The sequence below is a fragment of the Pieris rapae genome, chromosome 16, assembly GCF_905147795.1.
Source record: "Pieris rapae chromosome 16, ilPieRapa1.1, whole genome shotgun sequence".
Classification (NCBI taxonomy): domain Eukaryota; kingdom Metazoa; phylum Arthropoda; class Insecta; order Lepidoptera; family Pieridae; genus Pieris; species Pieris rapae.
In genome coordinates this window covers 486265-509663 of record NC_059524.1, presented here as the reverse complement: position 1 = coordinate 509663, position 23399 = coordinate 486265, and the positions used below count along the sequence as shown (strand labels likewise).

General features: G+C 35.0%; 2 protein-coding genes across 2 annotated transcripts; both read right to left on the bottom strand.

Moving 5' to 3' along the window:
* LOC110991737 (retinol dehydrogenase 11) lies at positions 1-1361 on the bottom strand. The gene has a single exon (XM_022257209.2). The coding sequence runs from the start codon at positions 1258-1260 to the stop codon at positions 286-288; it is 975 nt and encodes a 324-aa protein (XP_022112901.2). The 5' UTR covers positions 1261-1361; the 3' UTR covers positions 1-285.
* Positions 1362-1978: 617 nt separating this feature from the next.
* On the bottom strand, positions 1979-23210 carry LOC110991752 (cadherin-23). The gene is made up of 24 exons (XM_022257235.2): positions 23073-23210; positions 19418-19622; positions 19176-19319; positions 18361-18509; positions 17723-17851; positions 16895-17113; positions 16053-16265; positions 14849-15673; positions 14530-14725; positions 14154-14454; positions 12683-13562; positions 12188-12370; positions 11239-11413; positions 10882-11001; positions 10379-10599; positions 9511-9637; positions 8384-8559; positions 8005-8125; positions 7112-7278; positions 6025-6335; positions 5378-5438; positions 4725-4885; positions 3916-4166; positions 1979-3567 (listed from the first exon to the last, which is right to left on the bottom strand). The coding sequence occupies exons 2-24, from the start codon at positions 19620-19622 to the stop codon at positions 3455-3457; spliced, it is 5448 nt and encodes a 1815-aa protein (XP_022112927.2). The 5' UTR covers positions 23073-23210; the 3' UTR covers positions 1979-3454.
* Positions 23211-23399: the final 189 nt, after the last annotated feature.

The window sequence follows — 23399 nt, the reverse complement described above, 5'->3', positions numbered from 1 at the left end:
CTTTAAGAAATACCAAGTTATTTAAAAATAAGTTAATTTGTAGTGATGCACCTATTTTTAACATAACATACTATAATCTTTCACTTAAAACTTAGCATTTATTTTGTTTTTCCATCAAAACATTGAGCAGTAAGTTGCCCATTGCACCCTTAATAATTTATGTTACTTATAATTCGTAAGTTATGATATTATTTTATATATATTATTTTAACATGCATAATAAATTACGGCGCCAAATAATAACGGATAACTTTGAGTACAGGTGTCTCTCAGGGGTGTTTATATCTACAATAAATTAAGATCCTTTAATTCTTCGTCACTCAGTTGAACGAGTTTTATTGATTGATCCCATAATTTCCTAATGCTTGTTTCATTGTTTGCTTTCGCGGCTGCAGCAATTTTCTTACAATTTTGAAAGTACTCTCCACTGCCGTTGACTGCCTTATCTACGCTTAGATAAATTGCTGTCTGCGCTCCCTGAAACGCTGTGTTAGCAAACAGAAGAATCAAAGTAATTGCTAAAAAGCCGAGAAATTCACTCGAACTTTTGTATATTCTTGTCGCAGCAAATCCCGGGTCGGAACAGTTCACAACCACGTTCGTACCTGATAATCTTCTGGTCAGCTCTTTCGAGAATAAGACTAAACATAGTTTGCTATTACTATATGTTCTGATTGTAAACCAGTACCCGGCTCTGTTATAATTGTCGACGTCCGAACTTGCATATCTATGAGTGAGAGATGACATATTGACAATTCTCGCTGGATCCGATTCGATCCCAGTTTTCTTCAGAAGGGGCAGTAGAAGTAGTGTGAGTAGAAAGTGGCCATAGTAATTGACTTGCATAATAAAATTGAGGCCATCTTTGGTTAAAAAATCTCCAGGTATTCCGACTCCCGCATTGTTCACTAAAATGTCCAAACGATTTTCTGTTTTCTGAATTTCCTTAGCGAATTCACGAACGGAGCTTAGGGACGATAAATCAAGGTTTTTAAAGAGAACATTTTCATTACCAGATTCCTTGATGATTTCTTGTCTTGCATTTGTGCCTTCTTCTTCAAAAGGGCAAGCGACTATAACCCTAGCGCCCCGTTTGGCAAAATCTTTGGCTATGACCAGTCCTAGGCCAGAGGTACCTCCAGTAATGACGGCAGTTTTGCCTTCCAATCGTCTATTAGATGTGCACACTGCGTTAGTAAGTTTATTATAAACACCAAAAGCTATTAAAGCCACTATTATTAAAAAAATTATATATAACATATTTAATCACCTTAACGATAGATATCTTTAATTGTTAAATTAAGTTACACGAAGCGAAGACGCGACCGTCGAATTGAAAATACTGGGGAACATAGATTGTGATTTGTTGTTATATTTTTGATGTGACGTAACTCGTTATTTGTGTATGTCAAGATAAACCAGTTAATTTTTTCTGTATTATTAATTACGATTTATATCCGAGATTTTTGCGTGTTCATGCCTGTTACCTTCCGACTAGTTAGTTCTAGTTTAAATTAAATATACTTCAAAATAGTTAGTTGTTAGAAATGACCTTTATACCGTTAAGTATAATCATACATAATTCGAGGTCATGGTCCGCCTAGTGTTTTAACTCCTAGTTTCTACTTTAGAATTCATTGCTGTGAATATATTTTAATAATTAATTTGTATACACAAACCCGTGGTTGAACAAGGCGTTTTACTTGGAAGTATACGATTTGTATTGATGCACAATGTATCGGGTACAACCCTGATTATTGAAATAGATACAAATATGCGTCTGCATTATGTCTATAGGATAACTGATCTATAGTTAAGTTTACAATTTTTTTTTTGTATAACAGGAGATCGGGCCTCACCTGATATTAAGTGATATCCGCCGGCAATTGACAGATTGCCAGAGGTGAATTTTACACATCAATGAATTAACTAGAATTGATCGATATTTTTTCAGTATGGTGATTAAAACAACTGAATTAATATAAAATTTTATTTACAAAAATGTATGAAATAAATAATTTGTATGTATGACTTAGAATGTAACGTACGCTATATAAAAACTAATATACTATATTTTTAGCTTATAAGCCAATGTCGAGATTGTATAGGTTACACATTTTTTTCTATAATTAAGTTCAGAGGTCTTCCATTCTTCATATATTCGCAAGCAGAGACGTAAATTATACATTTTCAAGATCATTTGATGTACTTATACTAAATTATTATACTTGTTAGAACGACATAATTAATACAACTTTAAGAGATTTTAATTTAGCATAAATTTTGTTTAAATCCGAAGAATTTTAAAGCTACGTAAAGTAAAATAAACTGTATTAAATGTACAAAAAACAGTGGCGTTACAACCTTTTTAGTTCTGAGCCTCAGATTTCTGTATCTGTATCAGGATAATCTAACAGGCAAGTAGGTGATCAGCCTCCTGTGCCTGACACACGCCGTCGACATTTTGGGTCTAAGGCAAGCAAAGTGAACAAAACCAAAGAAGGAAAGATTTTTTGAACCGTTTATTAGTTTCTAGTCGATTGGATAAATGGAAAATTAAAATAATTTTAAAGAGTTAGGTCTCTATGGCAGTGTACATTGAATTATGGCATTTTTTGTATATTTGTGTGTTGGTAATTAATACCTTTTCAAGCTTACTCATGAAACTCTTTAAAACTATTTTAATTTCCCATTTATCTAAGCGGCTGGAAAATAACAAACTGCTCAAATATAATTCTTTTGTCCTTTGGTTTTGTTCGCTTTGGAACAGGCGCTAGTTAATAATTTAAGTTGGCCACAGAGCTGCTGCTTTCATCAGCTTTGTATCACATTGGCCACAATTTTTTTTTAATTTTCTATTTATCTATTACTCTATAGGTTACATTGTAAACAATTCATATATTTGTATGTAGGTAAATACATGAATAACATATATTTTAATTGAACGACCTGAGTATTAACACAACTGCAATGTAAAACATATACAATATTCAGTCAGATATATAATTATCACACATCGGTATTTCATTTTATCACACTATTTGTAAACACTTGATAACCTTTCCCATAATATTATAAATAAATATAAAGACTATATATTTTGATTTATGAGGTCACCTGATTAGTATAAAAGCAAATATTTAATGATTCATTAAAAACAACTCAATCAGCAGGGTTACCCTGTAACTTCGATTACAATATTTAGTTTCATACCACGCATTTTTTAACGAGACAGTGTTAAAAAATATTGTTCTCGTATTTAATCTCGGATCGGTTGTTACAGAGCAAGCTTATCAACACATACAAGAATAGTAGTAACAACGAAAAGTAAAATAATAAATTTTCGTTGTTAATACATTATAAAAAATAATGCCTCTTTCATTGAAGTAAATGTTCTTTAAACGGATTTTTAATTTTACATAAGCGTAATAATTGTGTCCATTTATTACATTACTCAAGTAGAATAAAGCGGTTCGGCGTATATCCTTGTAGGGCCCGAAATGTTCGTTGGGGGCCCCGTTGGAGGCTCACGAGATAGAAGTAATGCGGAGCGCATTCGACTTTTCGCTGAAATATATACATATTACTTTTTAAAGTTATACTATTAACAAGTCTATAACACATTATCTGTATAGAGCTGTGTAACCCTCTGCTCCTCAGCGTAATAATAAGCGAGGGCCAATTGCAACCACAACACACACACGTCAAACTTAAAAGATACCTTGTTCTTTAATAATATTGTTCTCTTATATTTTTTTTAATTTCATTATTGTTATTTTCTGTGTTACTGTGTGTGTCTTTTGTTAGTAATAAATGTTTGGCCGGATCTTCGGCTATCCGGATTTAAGGACGGCCGAATATTCGTTATTCGGTATCCGGTAATGTCTAATAATACTTGAGCAGTCTCAAACTTACCATTCGAATGCATACAACACAGGACTACAATGGCAACAACAGCGGCTAAAGGCAACACGCCAGCTACCGCTAGTAGGGCCCTCTGTGAGTGCGAGTGTTGAGCGCGGGGGGCCCCACACTCGGTGATATTTCGGACCTCATGCGATTGTAAAATCTGCTGAAACTCAACCCCTAAGGATCGAATCGTTGCTTTCATGGCTTTCGGTGTTAAGGCTTCACCTGTATCCGTTTTCCGGAACTGGAAGCAGGGTCTGGAAGAATATATTTATTGCTGAAGCCTGAACATAAAAGCAGGTTACATAAGTTATTAGGCAACGGACTAATCGCTAATAAGTGATTTCTTCTATTCCTACAGAAAAATAAAAACAACAACTGAAGGTAAAGTACAAGAAACGCATAATTAACAAATACATAAAAAATAATAGAAACACCTGTAGAGGTGTATAATAAAGACAGAATACTTTTTTTTGTCAGCACTGTCTTACCTGGCGATTTTATGATGCACATGAGCGTCTAAATGCGGAAATTGAGTGCACACGATATACATCCTTGTAGCAATAGCAACAATAAACATATTTCCTTGAGACACATGAATGTACGAGTATCCAGGACAAGCCATTTATGCTTTCCTCAACGAATAAGCATCGCAGTACATTATTTATTTTATTTATTTATTGTATAAATAATCTTAAATAGTAGAAGTTGGTGTGGTGGAAACACAAACTGGACACAGTTTTTCTGTCCACCAGGACGTTTGTTCCATATTATTAATATGTAAATAATTGTAAACAGTATTAGATTTGTCTCACCCCAAATTATCATAGAAGGCGTCGTGCGTAGCGTCATGTATTTGTATCTTCAGCTGTTTCTGTTCCAGGACCTCGGATATGTTTTGCTTCAGAGCTGCGAGACGAGCGCGTCCGGCTGGCAACACTAGTCTCAACAAATCTCTCTCACGGACAACCACCACCTGCGAATAAACATACGTAAAAACAATCGTCTCGTTCTATAGTATCTCCGTTAGGCTATAAGGTCGTACCAATTTACTTGTATACGTGCGTTGAACACTGGTTCGTACGATAAAAGAAAATATCGCGAGCTAACAAACACCCAAAAGTCGACGGCTTGTGTCCGTCACAAAAGTTTGATCAACTTGCCTATTTAACGCTCCGCCTCTCTTTTTAATCGCAAACTTTTTTGTTATACACAACGTTTGTGAGGAGCTGCAACCATTGTTCTACAAGACATCTTAAGTAATTAATAATAATATAAATTAAAAACAAAGATTTGTCTCAGGTTGTTGCAAAGATCCTCTATCAGCAGAAGGCATGCTGAAATTGGAGCAGACGCTTACACGGAGCGTATTCAAATAAATAATCCAGCTTCAGTCTCTGGTACAGCCTGTGGCCTAATAACCAACCAAAATCAAATCGAAGCTCGAAAAATTCTAAAAATAACTCACCTCCACATGAAGTTCGCTGAACCGGTCGGTGTCGTTAGAATTATTTGCTCGAACTGTCAATCTGAAAGAGAGATATGGTTAAAATGAGATACAGATTTTTATGACACAGGAGGACTTTGAATGTATTAATCATGGACAGTTACAATGCAAGGGACTAGCGCGTGTTGCTGACCTTAAAGGGAATGTAGAGAAACACAGTGTATTCTGATTTTTAATTCTGTAGAATTCTGACAGCTATCATTTTTTGACATGTCAGAGTTGGTACGCCTTTTTGGCCGGGCACATTTTTCAATTTAAATACATTTTAATTGATAGTGAATGTATGTGATATTGAAATATTTGTTATTTTTGTATTAGGTCACTTTTTGGGTCAAGTTTTTTCCTTTTTCGGTGGAGAACGTTTTTTAGTAGCAAGATTTACGATTTACGATTTATGTCAGAATTCTACGGAATAAAAAATCAGAGTATATCAGCTTAATAAGCTGATGCGCGCGTTTTTGCAGATTTGGGGAAAATTATCTAACCTGTTTTAAAAGACTTCAAAGAACACTAATACCACTTTCCGGGGAAGCCTATTCCAATCAGCTGCTGTATATATATATACATTATATATGTCATATATTTTCTATATTATTATTATTACTTACTTAAATATACCATCAGCATAATGCAACAAATTCTTCATGATCCGCATCTCTCCTGAACTATTGTTGATAACAATTACGTCTGTAATGTTATCCAGCGATTTTGACTTGATCGGTGATTCGAATCTCACGTTCACGACGCTGTAATCTATGGGCAGAGCGTCGGGGTCCTTGTCTATGGCCTTCACGATGGCGATCGTCGTGTCTATGGCCACGTTGAGCCGGACGCCGATAGTCATGTTCGTGGTCTCGAACTGAGGCAGGTGATCGTCTACGTCCAGAACCTTTATTGCCACTTGAACTTCTGATGGATCCTACAAAAATCAAGATATTATTATCAATAATCGATTTTGCAAGAATAATAGAGTGTCAGGCAAGTGGCCTGGAGCGAACCGTCTCGCCTTGCTTCAGCACACCAAGCTTCTTAGAGGCTACCTTAGCCTTTCCTACCAAATATAAAGAAACGCCCAGTATCCCGATGCCAAGAGAGTAGTAGTGACGAAGGATATATTAAAATTAATTAATTATTTGAAACATTATAATTTATATTCATTAGATTATTTAGATATTTTAATACTGGAGTGATACAATAATAAATTGACTGTGATGATATGATTTTAGTAAAGTTCTACTTTTTAATTATGTAAGAACCATTTGCTTGAATATGCGAAATTTAAATTGTACCACCATAATATTATTGTTAATAAATTAATATTTGCTTTAATTACAGGAATATTTATGAAATTTCATTGTTTGTGTAAAGGAAAAACATTTCCGGGTGTAATTTAAAATTTTATCTAAATCCTTTTAGTTTTACCAGGATTAGTTTTTCGTAACACCAAAAAAATACGAGCTACTTCAACTAATCATACAAAGTAAAGTAGCAGGTTGGAGAACAGTCGCAGACTATGTGTTGATTGAACAATCTTGGTTAATTGTTTAACTAAACAATTGACTAAGATTGAATAAATTGATTGTTAACACAACAATTCAGATTCCCGGCATCCAAAATTAAAACAGCCATGATGATCAACAATCTTTCAAATGAGATGATTTGGTACAAAAGTCTAACTGAAGTCTTAATACTTACCAATCTGTTATAGGATCTAGTAAACCTAGGTTTAGAACCCAGTTTGAAACATTTGATAGTGATGAGAATGCGCGATAAGGTCTCTCTGTCGAGTCTGGCTCCGGCCATCACGAGCGCCTCACTGTTGTTAGTTCTCTCTAACTTCACGTAGTCTAGTTCATTTCCCGCTGAAAAACGTAGATGATATAACTACTATTTTCAAAATAATGTTTTAACGATTCCAAAATAATATATCAAAAGTTAAGAATATGTACGCACTACTCACAGGTTTACGTGCACGCACAAATACGCGAAATACAGTTTTTGTGGTTACGAGAGTTAATAAAGTTTGATTAAAAATACATTTGAAATATAAATATAAGAATTAAAGATAATATTATATGGAATTAATAAATAATTGATAATTGAGTCGTCGACGTCGTGCGACTCTCATGCCTGAGGTTCGATTCCCAGTTGTGCACCAACGGACTTTCATTATCTATGCGCATTAAACATTCGCTCGAACAATGAAAGAAAACATGATAAGAAAACTTGCCTATTAGATGAAAAATGATCATGAAACAGAAGCAGAGAATCTGAGGCCATACATGTCCAAATTGAGAATTCTGATAAAAAAACTAGGTCTGGACATTCATGGTTGCTCCGCTCAAACTTTGAAATAAATTTTCCTTTAGTTTTTATAGTTAATAGATCAATGTATTTTTTTCTCTTCATGTTATGTATCAGTGTAACATCTACATGTCCACTAGAACAAATAAATCACGAAGAACGAAATCTGGAACCTTTGAAGCCTGGTTATATCAGGAACAAATATCACCAACACCATTAAATAAATGACTTGGAGTATGTTTTATTATAAAATTTTTCAAAGGAAAAAAGAAAGTTTAATATACCTGTTATTCGATAATCGATGAGCGCGTTATCTCCTATGTCTTCATCGACAGCTTTAATCTTTCCGATGACGGTTCCGATCGGCACCTCCTCTTTTATCGTCATCAGTAAAGGTGGATCGTCCTGCAAATGGAATAACCTATAAGGCAAAAGCTAATGTTTGTCGTTTCGTCAAGAGTACTAGGAGTTAGACTTTAACTTAAAACTATATCGTCTTTTAGCAAATCACAATTTGTTTTTAAGGTAAAACTTTCTATTTCATATATGAAACCTAAGTCAAACTCTGATATGGGTAAGTATATACCTTAAATAATATATACGTAGGATTATTAAGAGAAAAATCATCATCTCAAGTCAAACAGCAGAAGTCTTTCGTCTTACTAGATTCCTCGCAAAGTGTGGCTTGTGATCGTCCACGTCGGTGACATGAAGTGTGACGATGCGAGTGCTCTGCTGCGCAGGCGCACCAAGGTCCGAGGCGACGAGCACCAACGTGTACGCGGCTTTCCGCTCGCGATCCAGCGATTGGCGAGTTGTTAATACACCTGTTTCTGAATCTGAAAATAGAAATAGAAGTATGTAAATAAAAATATATAGTCTTGAATATTGTCTAGATTTCAAAAGTCAATAAAAATGTTCAGAATATTTAAGACATATTCTAGTACATTTCAATAGTACGATCCTGTATCAATTTATCTTCTGTCTAATTTGATAGAAGACAGACAGAAAATGAAAAAATAAGAATATTTAGCGTTCATAAGTGTTCATTATTTTACCTATAACAACTATTTTAAGTGTATTTTGACAATTTTTCATTTTAGTGTATCCGGTTTGTTGTATTTGGTAATTGAATATGAGCAAGAACCCTTTTTTGGACAGCCTATACTTGGTTCGTAGATAGAATAGCAAGGAGTCAATACTAAACTTGCGAATTCTAGATGAAGCTACACACGCTGCTTGGAGACACTGTGACACCCTAACATACGAGGAGCAGAATTTACTAAGTGTTCTCTGAGGATCAAGGCCTACGTAAACACCTAGATGGGAGCAACTGTGCTGTTGTTGGTTTCCTAGGCTTAGTCGCTATATTTTTATTTCTAGTAACGATTACAATAAGCGCCAATATGTCAAATCGAATATACTTAAAAAGTTTATTTATTTATACACACATAGCGACACATACCGCTGTCGGTATGTGTCACAAGCTCCATTGTCTAAAATAAATGAGAAGTTTGGAAAAATACCTTTTCCTTTGATTACGTATGAGATAGTTACTTAATAATGCTTTTTTTTTTAATTTATCAGCCCACTAAAGATATATTCAGCTCCAGATAACTACTCTTTAATCTGTTATAATCGCAAAGAATTCGCAAGAGAGTTGCCAGAACTCCTAAATTGGTTTTTGCTGACGGAATTTGGAAAATGTACTGTTTTTAAAGTTAAAGGGATATTTCAAAATTGAATTAAGATTATAGATATATTGTGCCTCCAGCTCTTTCGTTTCTTACCAATAGTGACTACTGCAGCATCATCACCGGTCTTCTGAATGTGGTACGTGAGCTGTCCAGAAGGCTGCGTGGGATCATCGGGGTCACTCGCCACCACTTGGTACACCACAGACCCAATTGTGGCATTCTGAAGTAATTTGAAAGACCGATCTTTAGGGTATATTTAAAACACATTATATGTCGATATACTGTAATTATTGTATTATATAACTTTTGGTTATTGTTAAGAAAAAATCCGGCAAAACGGCATCTTTCGCTTCTTATCTATATATAAAGAAATAGCTGTTAGTTTATCTCGCTATAACTCGAGAAAAGCTGGACCAATTTAGCTAATTATGATTCTGAAATATTTGTGAAAGTTCGAGAAAGTTTTAAAAGGGATACATAAACAATAAATAAAGAAATATACAAAAGCAATAGTTGCAATATAATAGTTTAATATAAAATTGGTGGGACAGACAGACAGATAACATTTATTACTAACGAAACACACACAGAAACAAAAAAAATTGAATAAGCAAAATGACAAAAAAGTATAGAAAGAAAAAAATAAAAGTTACATTTTAAGTGTGTAATGTGTTTGTTGTGGTAGATAAACTGACCCTGGATCAGAAAAATACTACGTTTTTAGTATTTTGACATGAGACCACAACAGTTAGGGAAATGTTTGATGTTTTTTGTCTTTTGAGAAATAATCATATATCATAACCTTTAGAAACTTGTTTCATAGCTTTAGTCTAACTTTTGTTGTTTGTTAAAAAAAGTTATTAAGTTTTTACACAAGCAGGTGATACGAAGTTCATGCTCAAGTGAAATAAAGGTGGTTCAAAGTCGTATCAATTCGTCCAGAGACATCTTTGAAACTTACTTCACTGATATACAAGTTCTCTCCTTCCGCTGGTCGAATGAATCGCGGTACGCCATCATTAGCGCTTACATCTCCAATATAAATCGCCAAAGACGCATCCCCATTGTGACCTCCGCCATCTGTTGCCCCTACTAACAACCTGTAGGGGTCCGTTCGACCTCTGCCGGTCAGCTCCTTGCGAGTTTTTACCTCACCAGTAGTAGGGTCTATCGTGAATAAACCTAAAAAGATATATTTTATTTATGTAGCCTATCCTAGTTATACTTAAAAATAGTAGTATATGCGTACGTATATGTTTGTGTTAGTGTGATTTTGTATGTGTCACTATTTACTTAATAAGTTATTATTGTTAAGGCCTTTGTTAGTTAAAGTCTTCTTTAATACTTCACCTTAGCTTTTAAAAGAGATTGGAAACCTGAAGATTTTTTAGCATTTTTATATATGTATTTGGGTGTTTTAATATGCTAGATATATCCAAATATTTAATGTTAAAAAGAACTAACCATTGGCTTCTCCTTCATCCAGGAAGTCACACTTTATTTCTCCTCCGAGCCCTTCGTCAGGGTCCAGTGCAAGTAGTTTTACAACACTTATGCCGATCGGGACATTTTCCGGAACGACCGCTGAAACATAGTAAAAAAATCAAATTCCTGTTTTTTTGCATTACCGCAATATAATCTGCTGAAAACTTTAAACTGTACCAAACTAATGTATGGGATTGGGATATGCGATTAGCCATAAATATTTAAACTAGTGTAAATAATTTGTATGACTCAAAACTTGGCGATTAAAAAGAGCGGTGGTGCTAGTTCTTTTTGCCCGCTCTACGCTCTTGACTTGCGAACTAAGTTGTTATTTACCGGTGTAAACGGCCTTTTCAAACGCTGGAGAGTTGTCGTCGACATCGAGCACATCCAGCAGTATGACTGCGGTAGATTTGAGTCGCTCCGATCCTCCAACTGGACAATCGAAAGCTTCTATCTCTAGCCGAAGGACGGATTGGCGCTCACGATCTAGTGACTTGTTCGGTGCCACCTGAAATGTGTTCAGAGGAGTTATTCGGAGTAATACCACCACATGAGATTCTTCATCGGATGTCGAGGCAGAATGCGAAATTCCATCCGTATCACCACCACGTGGAATCAACTGGCCACTAAAGTATTTCCGAGCCAATTCTACTTAGGGTTCTTCAATAAAAAAGTGTACCAAGAACGCGTTTAAAAGACTTGCACCGCATCCGGTAAAAATATTCCATTATCGGAAAAGTCATTATGGATCTAGAACGTCTAGAATCTCTGTCTGTATAATAAATAAAATTATACAAATAAACCTCTTTATATGTTTTGTTGACTCATGAAGCGGGTGAAATACCATCAAAAGTGTAAATAACGCAAAAGAAACAAATCCTCACTCAATTCATAAATACTATTACTGTTACTAAAACTAGTAAAATTCGTACATAACCAATGCTCAAAGAAAGATGCTAAGTCGAATTAGTTAGGAATTGATTTACTAAAGTACACCAAAACAAATATAATGGTTTTTCTACAGTACATCTTACAAATATCTTGAATTTCACAAGAAAAAGTCCAATTTTAGATTTTTACTACATTTTTGATTACTGCGCTTAAGTACGGAGAATTATAAATACACATTTTTGGAACAAAGGCTTAATAATAATAAAATATTTATTTATTTCTCACAAAAACTTACAAAACTTAACATGATATGTTACAGTAAAGTATCTGAATAATTGTCATTCTTCTTTGGCCATATTTTGAACGGCTAGAGCTGATATAAAAGTCTTACCTGTACGACTCCGACATTATTAATAACGAACAATTCCGTATTTTCCCCCTTCAGAGCATATCTGACATCGGAATATCCGCTTTCTTTATCCGCATCAGACAACACGGCATCTCTATCCTCAGCTTTGACCGTGGTCACTTGTTCTGGATGCTTAATTGATTCCAATACGCTCACTTTGTACAACTGAAACAATCAATCGAAATTAATTTTGACAAAGTCTAAATCTTTAATTACGTTTTGCCTATGGTCGGGAGGTCGTCCTTCAACGATCTGATAACCAGATGAGACGTATTTTTTATTAAATATTTTTTATAAACAAATATGCCTATAATTGCTTGCCTATTGAAAAGTGGTACTGGCTATTTTTAATTAAATTAACTTTAATCGATTTTTTTTCATCACCGTCATCCTTCGTCATCGATCTGCTAACTTATATTATATATATCTATATTATTTACTTATAAGTAAATATAAGAATTAACGGAATGTACCTACCTCTTTTTCAAAAACTGGGGCATTATCATTCACGTTAATCACTTCTATTACGACTTTAGCCGTACTGTACTTGCTTCCGTCACTACTAGCCGCTTGCACGGTCAGAGTCAAATTGGGGCTCTTCAACTCCTCGTAGTCCAAATGCCTCGTCAGAACCACTTGCCCACTGAAAGGATCCACTTGAAGTAGCCCAGTTTCTGTATCGACCACTTTAAAATTGGTCACTTTGGAGTCGGTCAGAGGATCTTCCGCCATCAGAACCAATACGGTGCTTCCTATCGGTTGTTCTTCCTTTATTCTGTGATGAATGAGGGGATTCGAGTTACTCCAACCGGGATTTATAAATTTAGGATTGTCGTCCGCATACGGCTGGATATAAATCGTGTGCTCAATTGTGGCAAATTGTTCCTTATTCAGCTCGGCGTTTATGTCGGCCACTTTGATTGTCAGAATGACGATGGAGGCCTGACCGTAATCCAGGTTTCCGTTGACGAATATTTCGCCGGAGTCCTCGTCGATGCGGAAGATGGTTTTGTAGTCGTAGTTGGAGTTGGGTTTCAGCTGAACTCCGGCTTTAGAGAAGGCCTTCACCGGTTCCCGTATCGAGTACTTCAGCTTTGCGGTTACGTCCGTGTCGTAAGCGGTGATTCGAGTTACGGAGGTGTTGACCGGCAATGTTTCCGATATGTACGTTGTGGTTTGCGTCGTGTTGAAGATGGGAGCTTTATTGTTGACGTCGGTGATGTGAACGAAGACGGTAGTGGTGGCCGTCTCCGGAGCTGGACGTCCGCTGTCCACCGCCGATACGATGATTTCGTATCGGTCAGCGTTTAAATCGCGGTCCAAGTTTGCGTCGTTTGACACGGTTATAACTCCAGTTCTGAAAAATATTTTATTTAAAATAAATAAAATATAAACTTACAGAAATATTTATACAGAAAGCCCCATATACCGTGGAGATTTCTCAACATATTTATCTAGGGTGAAATTTGTCCATTTGTCATTTATTTTTGGGTACCTTTGTAACTTCAATTCTGTTGTTACAAATAACTACATAACTTTATTAAACTTGTGTTCCTAGTTTTTGAATTTTTCAAGAAAACGGGTTTACGAGATACTTCTACAACGCGATTTCTTATAACTCGCCGCGTTATATGTTATTATGTAAAAGGAGGCAATCGGACTGGAGGCTCATGATGACGTGAGTGTAATATGATGATACATCATACTCACATTGGTAGGTGAGTGCGATGCCGGCCTTTTATGAATTAGTACACTCTTTTCTTGTAAAACCCTAATTCAAATTAGTTCGGAAATATTTCAGTGAACAGCTGGTTCACAGTGGTGGTGATGAAACTCACCTTTAGGTATTGATTATGACAACTCCTCTGAACTCTTCTTGGTAAATGCGTGAAACTGTATACAGTAGGTATTAAACGTTACAATGTTTGGTTAAAAAGACTTAACTTACTTTTCATTAATGACAAAATTATCCTTTGACCCTGATAAAATATGATAAGTTAACAAATCGTCCAATCCATCTGGATCGTTGGCCACCACCGCGGTCACGTTATCTCCCGGCTTTGCGTCTTCGCGTATATTGGCCTTATAATTCATGGGGTTCAGGTCGAAGGTGAAATCTTCGTTTATATCGTTCCTTTGGTTGACGGTGTACTTGTAGTGATGATAGTTTCCTTTGAATGTAGGACGTTGGTTGCCGGGAACGCCCACTCGTACGTATACGCGAGTTTCGTTGAACAGAGGTGGGATTCCTGAAATATTAAAAAAAAAAAATTAATTAAATATCAGAACAGAAACCAATACTAAATATTAAAAAGTTAATTTACCGTAATCCGTAGCCCTGACGAGCAACTCATACTGTCCCCGGGGCGTGTCCATAGTCTCCACTTTATCCACAATTTCCAATTCTCCTGTCTCTTCATCGATGCTGAATACCTGTCCCTTGTGCGTGATACTATTGTCTGACTCCAAAGAGTAGCGTATTCGACCCCCACCTTGTGTAGGACCATCTATATCCGAGGCCTGGAATGGTTAATGTTTTATTTCTTTGGATGCTATTATGGAATGCATTTGTCTGTACAGTCTGTAAGTATAATGTACGTAATTGTGTAATAAATAACTAATAAATATTAAAAAAATACTAACTCGAATAACTAGTTGGGGTTCAAAACTGGTGGCACCGTCGCGTATTGTGCGGCTGTATTCCGCCGCCTCAAACACCGGCGCATTGTCATTCACATCCAAAACTTCTATGAAAATACTGGTAGACGACCCTTTACCGCCTCCATCCTTCGCAAAAAGTGTTAAACTATAACTCTTCTGCGATTCATAGTCCAACTCACGCGCAACGTATATCCCACCCTCATGTTTGTCAGTCCTAAAATAATGCGATCCAAACCCGCTCAAAGCGTATTCTATTTCACCAAAAATGCCATAATCTTTATCGGCCGCCTCAATTTCGCCAATTCTAGTTCCGACCGGAGCGTTTTCTAGAACATTCAACTTGTATTGTTGTTCTTCAAAAACCGGGGAGTTGTCGTTGACGTCCAACAGTTTCACGTTGACTCTGGCCGAAGACAGCTCCGTATTGTGAAGAGACGCAACGATATCGAAACTGAACAATCTCTTGTCTTCTTCTTCGACGTCGTAGTCCAGCTTGGAAGCATCTTTGACTTTGACACTTATCGGAGTCCTGCCTTCTCCGCGGTCGGTGCTCAGCGTGAACACTTCCTCGGAATTCTTGACGTTGCGAAGTTTCAAATCATATTTGCTATTTTGGCCTAAATCTACGTCTTCGACGTAAATGGATAGTCCGGGGATGGGACTTCCGTTTTCTATGTTTTCCGGGATAGATATATCGAAGAGCTTTCTATTGAATTCTGGAAGATGGTCGTCGACATCGGTAACTATAACTGTGATCGGTATGACTGTGAAGTCTGATGGCACTTCGTTATTAATGAGTTCTGTGGCCTAAAAATAAAGAAGACAATTATATATATTTCAATTAGTTTTAGTCGGCTCTAAATTGGGCAGTTGCTATTTTTTTAAAGCTTTTTCGCCTTTGGGCTTTTAAAAAAGTCAATTACTATAAGAATATCACAGGTGAATACGATAAAGAATATGTCTATGTGTAGGTAACACACAAATATACAGTATTTACAATATGTTAAACTTAAAAAGAATAATAGTAATAAAAAATTGATAAATAGAAAATTGAAACATATTTTAAAAATTTGATCCAAGGATTGTATTGCGGAGAGAGAGAAGAAGAATTGAAGTATTGCGATTCTTATTCGTTTAGCGAGGAAAGCACCAGCTCTGGAATTCCAAAGAGAATAAAATGCCATACCTTAATATTAAATGTATAAACTCCTCCATTTTGTACAACAACGTCGCTTTCTCGATCAATAGGATTATCAGTAGTGACCAGGGTGGCTTTTCCAATGGGTCTTTCTGGCAGCAACTTGAAATACATTTGCGAGTCCCCCTCAAGGGTCAATAATACTGGGCGTGGATTTGCCGTGTCGCCGTCTTTAGCGATTATTTCCAATATGCTTGTATCCTGAAAATTAAATGTTAATTGCATAATATAGCTTTCAATTCTGGAAGATTTATATACTTTTATAGATGAAAACTACTTGTCTTTAATAGTTCTCAGCTAGAAAACTATATAAATTTAGACAAATAAAAATAAAACCTCGAAATGAATCAAATTAAATCAAAAATTGTTTATTCACGTAGATAACACAATGTACAGTTATGGACGTCATAAAAGAAATATACATTGAATGCTTCTAATTTTACATTTCCTGCCAGTTCTCAAATAAAGGGCGTAGAACGGAAGAGAAGAACTGTCAATAAACTCTCCGCCACTCTTTAATCGCCAAGTTTTTTCTTTTATAGAACGTTTGTAAGGAGCTGCAACCATTACACCATGTTCCATATGACATCTTGAGTAATAAAAAATAATAAAATAAATTAAAAACAAAGATTTGTCCTCTATCAGCAGGAGGCATGGTGAAATAGGAGCACGCACTTACATACTCGTGAGAACAACACGCAAATACGTAGTATAAACAACTAATATCACCGCATACACGAATTCAAATACGACCAGTCACCACAACTAGCACCCGTTCACGAGTATGACGCATGGCCAGCTACGAAAAGTCTCAAAGTATTAAACCTTACCGGTGGAGTATTTTCAGCCACTGTAGGTGAGTAGGGTGCGTTAAGAAAGATGGGAGGCTGATCTTGGACATCTCTTACGCCGACAGAGACAGTGGCGGTTGCCCGCAGGGGTCGCGCCGATTGGTCCTTGGCTTCTAAACTTATGACGTACGCTGAACGACTCTCGAAGTCTAGTGCTTTTGCAACGAAAATTCGGACTTGATACTCATTGGGCGATATCTGTAATATGTTCCATTTCCAACACTTTACTGAAGTTACACTCGCAAAAAACTTTTTAGTATTTTTTATAATAGAAAATGACCTCGCGTGTGGCTCACATGCTCGTAAGTGATAATCCTATGGACCTGGCAATGTCCTTTTAAGAATTAATATGCCCTTTTCATTGTTTGTAAGTAGGAATAATATTTTAAGTAAGGTAATTCAACTTTAAATTAAATACGAGTATATTCATATTAGGAAAATGTTTATAACTTAGATGCTGATTGTCGGGATTAAGAAAGTTGCAAGGAACATACAATTTAAATAATTACATTGTTAATGTTCTAAAAGAAGTGAGCCATATTTATTTATATAGTATGTATGACATTTTATTAAATTAAAAAAAAACTTTAATCTTCAGGGCGTTTTATCAATGATCAATAAATCCTAACCGAATCGATATTATGATTATATACTAAAATATAACAAATTATATATGTACGGTTCCTGGGTCAACGCGGTGCTTTAAATATGAAAGGCTTTATAAAATGCTGTTGAAGAGGGTACATAAAACTACAAAAGCCTCAGTGAGCCTTGGCTCGTACAATAATTATAAAGAAATAATTTTACCATATCAGTAACGATACGAAAAGTCGAGCAGGCTTCGAAATCACTTCCTCTCTCCTTAATAGAGCAAGTCACACGGATCTTGGCGTTTTCATCTTCATCCAAATCAGTCACCAATATTTTTGGAGATACCTGTAACAGTATAGGAAACTTTTGAATTGTTTAATACTTTTCCTTATTGGTTAGTAATAAAAAGACTCGTATCACAAATATTCGATTTTTTTTACAAATTAAATTAAATTATGATTTTATCCAAACAGTTAATAGTATATAAAGTGATACCTCAATATTATTATTAGTATTGCAGCTTTATTAATGAATCCAAACATAAATTGGCTACATTTCATAATATGAGTATTTATTGGGTAAAGATAAATACTCATATTATGTTATGTATATACATTTATGTAAAGAATTAAGTTATTTTTTTCTTTTTAGTGGTATATATAGGTAGTATATATCTGTATTATTTTATTTTTTTCAATGCATTGTTCTGATCTAATTGTCTTATTTTGGATGATAGGGATCTTACGATTACGATCGTATTATATAAGTAAATGTAAATGTAAAAAATTTAAATGTTTTGACGTAAAGCGATATTTTAGGGAGAGAGAGAGAGAGATTATTCTGTCAATTCCTACCTCGATTTCATTTCCTACACTGGTAGCCTCACTAATATTGACGATGTATGGTCTGTTATGGAAGACTGGAGGATTGTCGTTGACATCTCGAACAGGTATAACGCGGCGCAGTGATACGGTGTTAGGTTCTGTATCGGAAACACCTTCGTCTGTGAAAAAAATTACAAATGCTAATATGAATTCTGTTTACCGAGAACGGGTCTTGATTATGAGCGGTCCTTCCGAATTTTTGCTTTGTAGTTTCAGAATTATCCAGACGGGTTTATCGGGGATATATACAGACTAATATAGTTTCTTTTGCCTTTTTAATTAGAAAATAAATTTTGAATAAAAAAGTTTGGCCTCCGGAAGAAAAATTTAAAACGAGTTTTTTTAAAAAAGTTTGAGCTGTTTTTTATTATAATTTGCTAAAAGTATACTAGAAGTTTCATAGTAGGATGGTTGAAAATAACCATTATAGAAAAAGTTATTTGCCTTCATACCCACTTGAGTAACCCAAATATAAACAAACCTACGACCTCTTTTTTGCTGACAGCTTCATTTGAAATGCCCCAGGAGTAACAATTTCTTTAAAATATTTAGTTGTCATTTAATTGATTAAATTATTATTAACAAAATACATACACAGAATCATGCAAAACAACAATTATCAGAGAAAAAAAAAGAATGAGAGATAACAATCTTATATACTTCATGTTTTCTGTTTGGTGTTTTGTTGGCAAATCTGTTTATATTGTCCAAGTGATTTATATTATAATATGCATATGAGTAGCTGTAAGATAACTCATAAATAAATAAGACTGATATAGGTTTACCTGTTATACTAATAATAACTTCGAGGGACGCCTGCTCCTCTCTATCCAGTCTCCTGGCCAACGTGACCACCCCAGTTACTGGATCCACGCTAAAGTATTGTCCAGAAATGGAATACCGTAGTTGGCTATTCTCTGGATCAATACCTGGAAAAGGATTACGCATAAGCGTATTATTAGGAAATGATTTGAACAATGTTATTATTTTCCGTATAATTATTTGTCCATTCTTAAATACAATATACCTTTTAGCTGATATACCGGAGTCCCAACAGCGGTGTCTTCGGCTATACTAAACTGTGACATGTCCCCCGTCTGGGGCACGAAATGTGGGGCACGATTAACAACCTGTGCCCCACAGAGAACACTTAATAGTAATAGTATTAGTAGAGGCGCCGGCTCACTGAATAGTGTTGCTGGTTTTCGTCTTTGGAAAATTATTTCCGCCATCTGGAAAACGAGTATTTTCTTTAGTTACATGAGCGGTGTGGGCTTATTGACATCTGCGTGCGTCTGTCATCCCTGAGATCGTAGGTTCGATCCGCGGTTGTGCACCAATGGACTTTCTATGTGTGCATTTAACACTCACTCGAACGTAGAAGGGAAACGTCGTATGGAAACTCGACGGCGGTGTGTCAGGTGCAAACAGGGGCGTAGCTACCGCCGTATTTGCCGGGCCCCCGTGGCCCGGGGGCCCCGTATAATTGATACGGCCACGGCCAAAGTGTGTAAGGAAAAAGAATAAAAACTTTCTAATTTATTTTATTTTACAAATGACAAAATTCTATAAAGCAATCCCTTTTTTTCCCGCCTTAAGCGTGGCTAACTCTCTTATAATAATTGGTTGCAAGGAAATACCATCGATATTCTATTGAAAAGTGAAATCGGTAGTAAAATTACATTCTGGAGAGATGTACTGCATCGTATATTTAATGTTATAATTACTTTAGTATCTTGTAATCTAGCTTTGAGGGGGCATGATTCTGATTCTGGCAATTTTATGGCAATTTCACGTCTGCTATCTAACTATGATGCAACTTTAAAATAACTTTTTCTAAAACCGAAAGGTGAAATAAATTATTTAAGCCCTACGATTCAAAACGAAATTATTAGTTTGCTTGGTACTAACGTTAGGAACTATTTAGGTCTGCTAAATACAGTAAAGACATCTCACTTAATCTTTGTGACCAATTAAAGGCTCTAAAAACATGCTTAAATTCTGAAATTAAAAAAATTATTCCATTAAAGAACTCATTGAATTATTGCTAGTAAAATTCAATAGTCTTGCATCCAGTTTTCCCGAGGTAATCACAGCATGCTTTTTATTCTTGGCCCTTCCAGTTACAACGCAACGGCAGAAAGAAGTTTTTCAAAATTAAAACTAATAAAAAATTACTTAAGAACTTCGATGGGACAAGAATGGCTGTCAGACATCTCTCTATTGTCCATAGAGGCAGAAACTTTAGAAAAACTAAAATCATCATCAGCCATAAATGATTTAATAAATCAGTTTGCCGATAAGAAGGCAAGGAGAGTGAATATTTAAAATTGGATTTTTATTTGTAAAATGGGTAAATTATGTGATAAATAAATATTACTTCTCACAATATTTGTTTTCTTTTGTGAAAAATCTTTACCTCCATATACCTAAGGGCCTCCAAAAAAAATTTTATACGGGGCCCCGACAAGGCACGCTACGCCACTGGGTGCAAAGGAGGATGATCACCAACTTGCCTATTAGATTGACATAATATCATCATGAAACAGATACTTAAATGTGAGTTCCAGACCTAAAAAGATTGTGGCGCTAATGGTTTTTTAGGTACAAAATGATCCGAAGATCCTAGTATAGAATCCCGACGAAACAATTATTTTGCATTCGCAGACTGATCAATTAGCAATTCAATGAAACAGCGTCTCTTTGCGCGTCACAATTTAAATGATAAAATTGCTTATTTAAAGTTTTTATTATGAAAATAAATATTTATTTAATAAGACTTCGTTGCATACAGAAATAAAGTAAATAATGAAATAAAACGGCATCTCTTCCAGGCAATTACCACTTTGAGTAAATATAATAATATTATATAAGGTGAGCGCAAGTTAGTTTTGTCTAATTATGTCTTATGTAAAACAACATAATAATAGAACAAAGCGAATCAATTAAAACCTATGTAAGCAAAAAGGGACAAAATATTAAAAAGCACTTTACTGTGACTCAGATACTCATTAATTAATAAATAGCCTTGTACTAATAATTAATTATCTAAATAATGAACTTGAAAACGTAAAGTTTTAATTAATTATCTAATCGAGGCTGGTGTCTAATTACAGCGAAACGCACTTGAAATTTTATTGCTGTTTTTTGAGAAAGTATAATTATAATAATATTAACACAACAGTGAAAATAAAATTGCTTATAAACCGTTGAAACGTTATTATATAGGTATTAGGTAATATATATGTTTAACCTTTACTCATTTATATATAGGAAATAATGATAAATATCGTTTATTCAAACTAAACATAAGTAATTAAATACTTACAGTATTTATAATTTTCTTAACCTACGTAATTTTAATTAAAATAATTACAAATTAAGGCTGTTATTTCCTCGCTTCATTGCGAAACTTATTCGTTGAGCGAGGAAAGCACCAGCTCTGGCTTCACCAGTACTATCTACTAGGCGCCAACTTAAATCTTTAATTGGCGCCTGAGTACTTGAATCACACGCCCCAAGAGATTGTTATACCTATTTGAGTCTTTTTTCCGCCTGCTCTACGTCCATCTTTACTATTTTTCTTGTCTAAGTGTTTCGTATATGTAATCTGTTTTGACTTTGTATATTGTCTAATCGTCTTTTATAATATGCATATTTATAGCTGTCAATACGTATCTATACGTAGCAGAGTAATTCATTTAGATTTTAGGGTCTTACATACCCTGAGAATTCGTCCGTAAATGTCCCATGTTGTTCGCAATTATCGTAATACCAATTCAAGCCAAGAACTAAGGGTAATTACTAAATACGGAAATAATTTTCTAATAAAATTAGGGCGTTTAGAAGTCGATTTAATAGAATTATAACTTATAGATTCTCGCGTTATATAGCGATTGAGATTCGAAAAAATATATCGGAAACGATAAAAAACTTATGAATCTTAGGAAGTAGGGTTCAACCGATACAAGTCAATGCACTGTGGGAAGTGCCGTGAGAACCTAATTAGACGCTATAAGTTATCATACAAAATGATAAACAATAGTTTTTGTAATCGTGTTACGTGACTTATTTCTACATAACTTTGAATACTGATTTAGCAATTGTTGGATCGTGTTTCTGATAAAAAATGCCTAATAATGAGATATGCGTCTAAAAAATAGAAGTACTGTTTTACTCTAATAAGGTCAGGTCTATATAAAGTTGATTTTAAGGACTAGTACCCTTTAGATATCAGGTACACTGGACACAGAAGAATTTTTTTCCGAATTCTTCTTGATACGGATTATATACCCATTAACAGAAACTACAGGGATTATAATTTCCAAAATGTTTGATAAGTTTTATAGTAAAGTCTGGAAGAACGCTTCTGATTTCTTCATAGTGATTGACTGCCTAATTCCCCCCATTTTATAAAATATTGTGTGAGTTATGATTTATGACCTACAACTAAACAAAAATATTTTCGTGTTTACTGGTATTCTCACTTATACGAAATAGTTAATTGTCCAAAATATATTATAGAAGACAATGTTATGATAAAATGTCTGGCCAATAACGTAAAAAAGATTCGTATAATTTAATGCAATAAGTTCCGTTTAAAGCTTTATATATTATGTCAGAACCACATTTTTCATTTGAAATTACGAAAGATCCTTGATGACTAATAAAGTAAGACTTACCTTTTATTTTGTATATTAACGGTATTTAAAAAAAATCCAAAACATAAACACTATATTAGTAATATCACTTGTAACACATTTTTAATATATTTATCGCGTTAATAAAAATAATAGCTATAACAACACATCTTTAATCTTGCCAAGACACGACTGTTTTAAAACTGTCAAAAACTTGCACTACCGGTTCAGACTGTTTTGATATAGGCATCTCTTTTACACGTGAAAATTGTACTTGTATTCCAGAAAGAGATAGATATTACCTGTCAGTTTCTCTTAATTTTATTGCAGATAGCGCCTTTTGCACGGGTAAAAGTAACGGTGTAACTT

Bases quoted from the DNA above. Each gene is read 5' to 3' on its own strand.
- LOC110991737 (XM_022257209.2), bottom strand. From the start codon at position 1,260: ATGTTATATATAATTTTTTTAATAATAGTGGCTTTAATAGCTTTTGGT.
- LOC110991752 (XM_022257235.2), bottom strand. From the start codon at position 19,622: ATGGCGGAAATAATTTTCCAAAGACGAAAACCAGCAACACTATTCAGT. The intron at 6,336-7,111 runs GTAAGTATTAAG...TGATTTTTGTAG, and splicing joins CTAGATCCTATAACAGATTG to GATCCATCAGAAGTTCAAGT. The intron at 5,439-6,024 runs GTAAGTAATAAT...TCTCTCTTTCAG, and splicing joins TATGCTGATGGTATATTTAA to ATTGACAGTTCGAGCAAATA.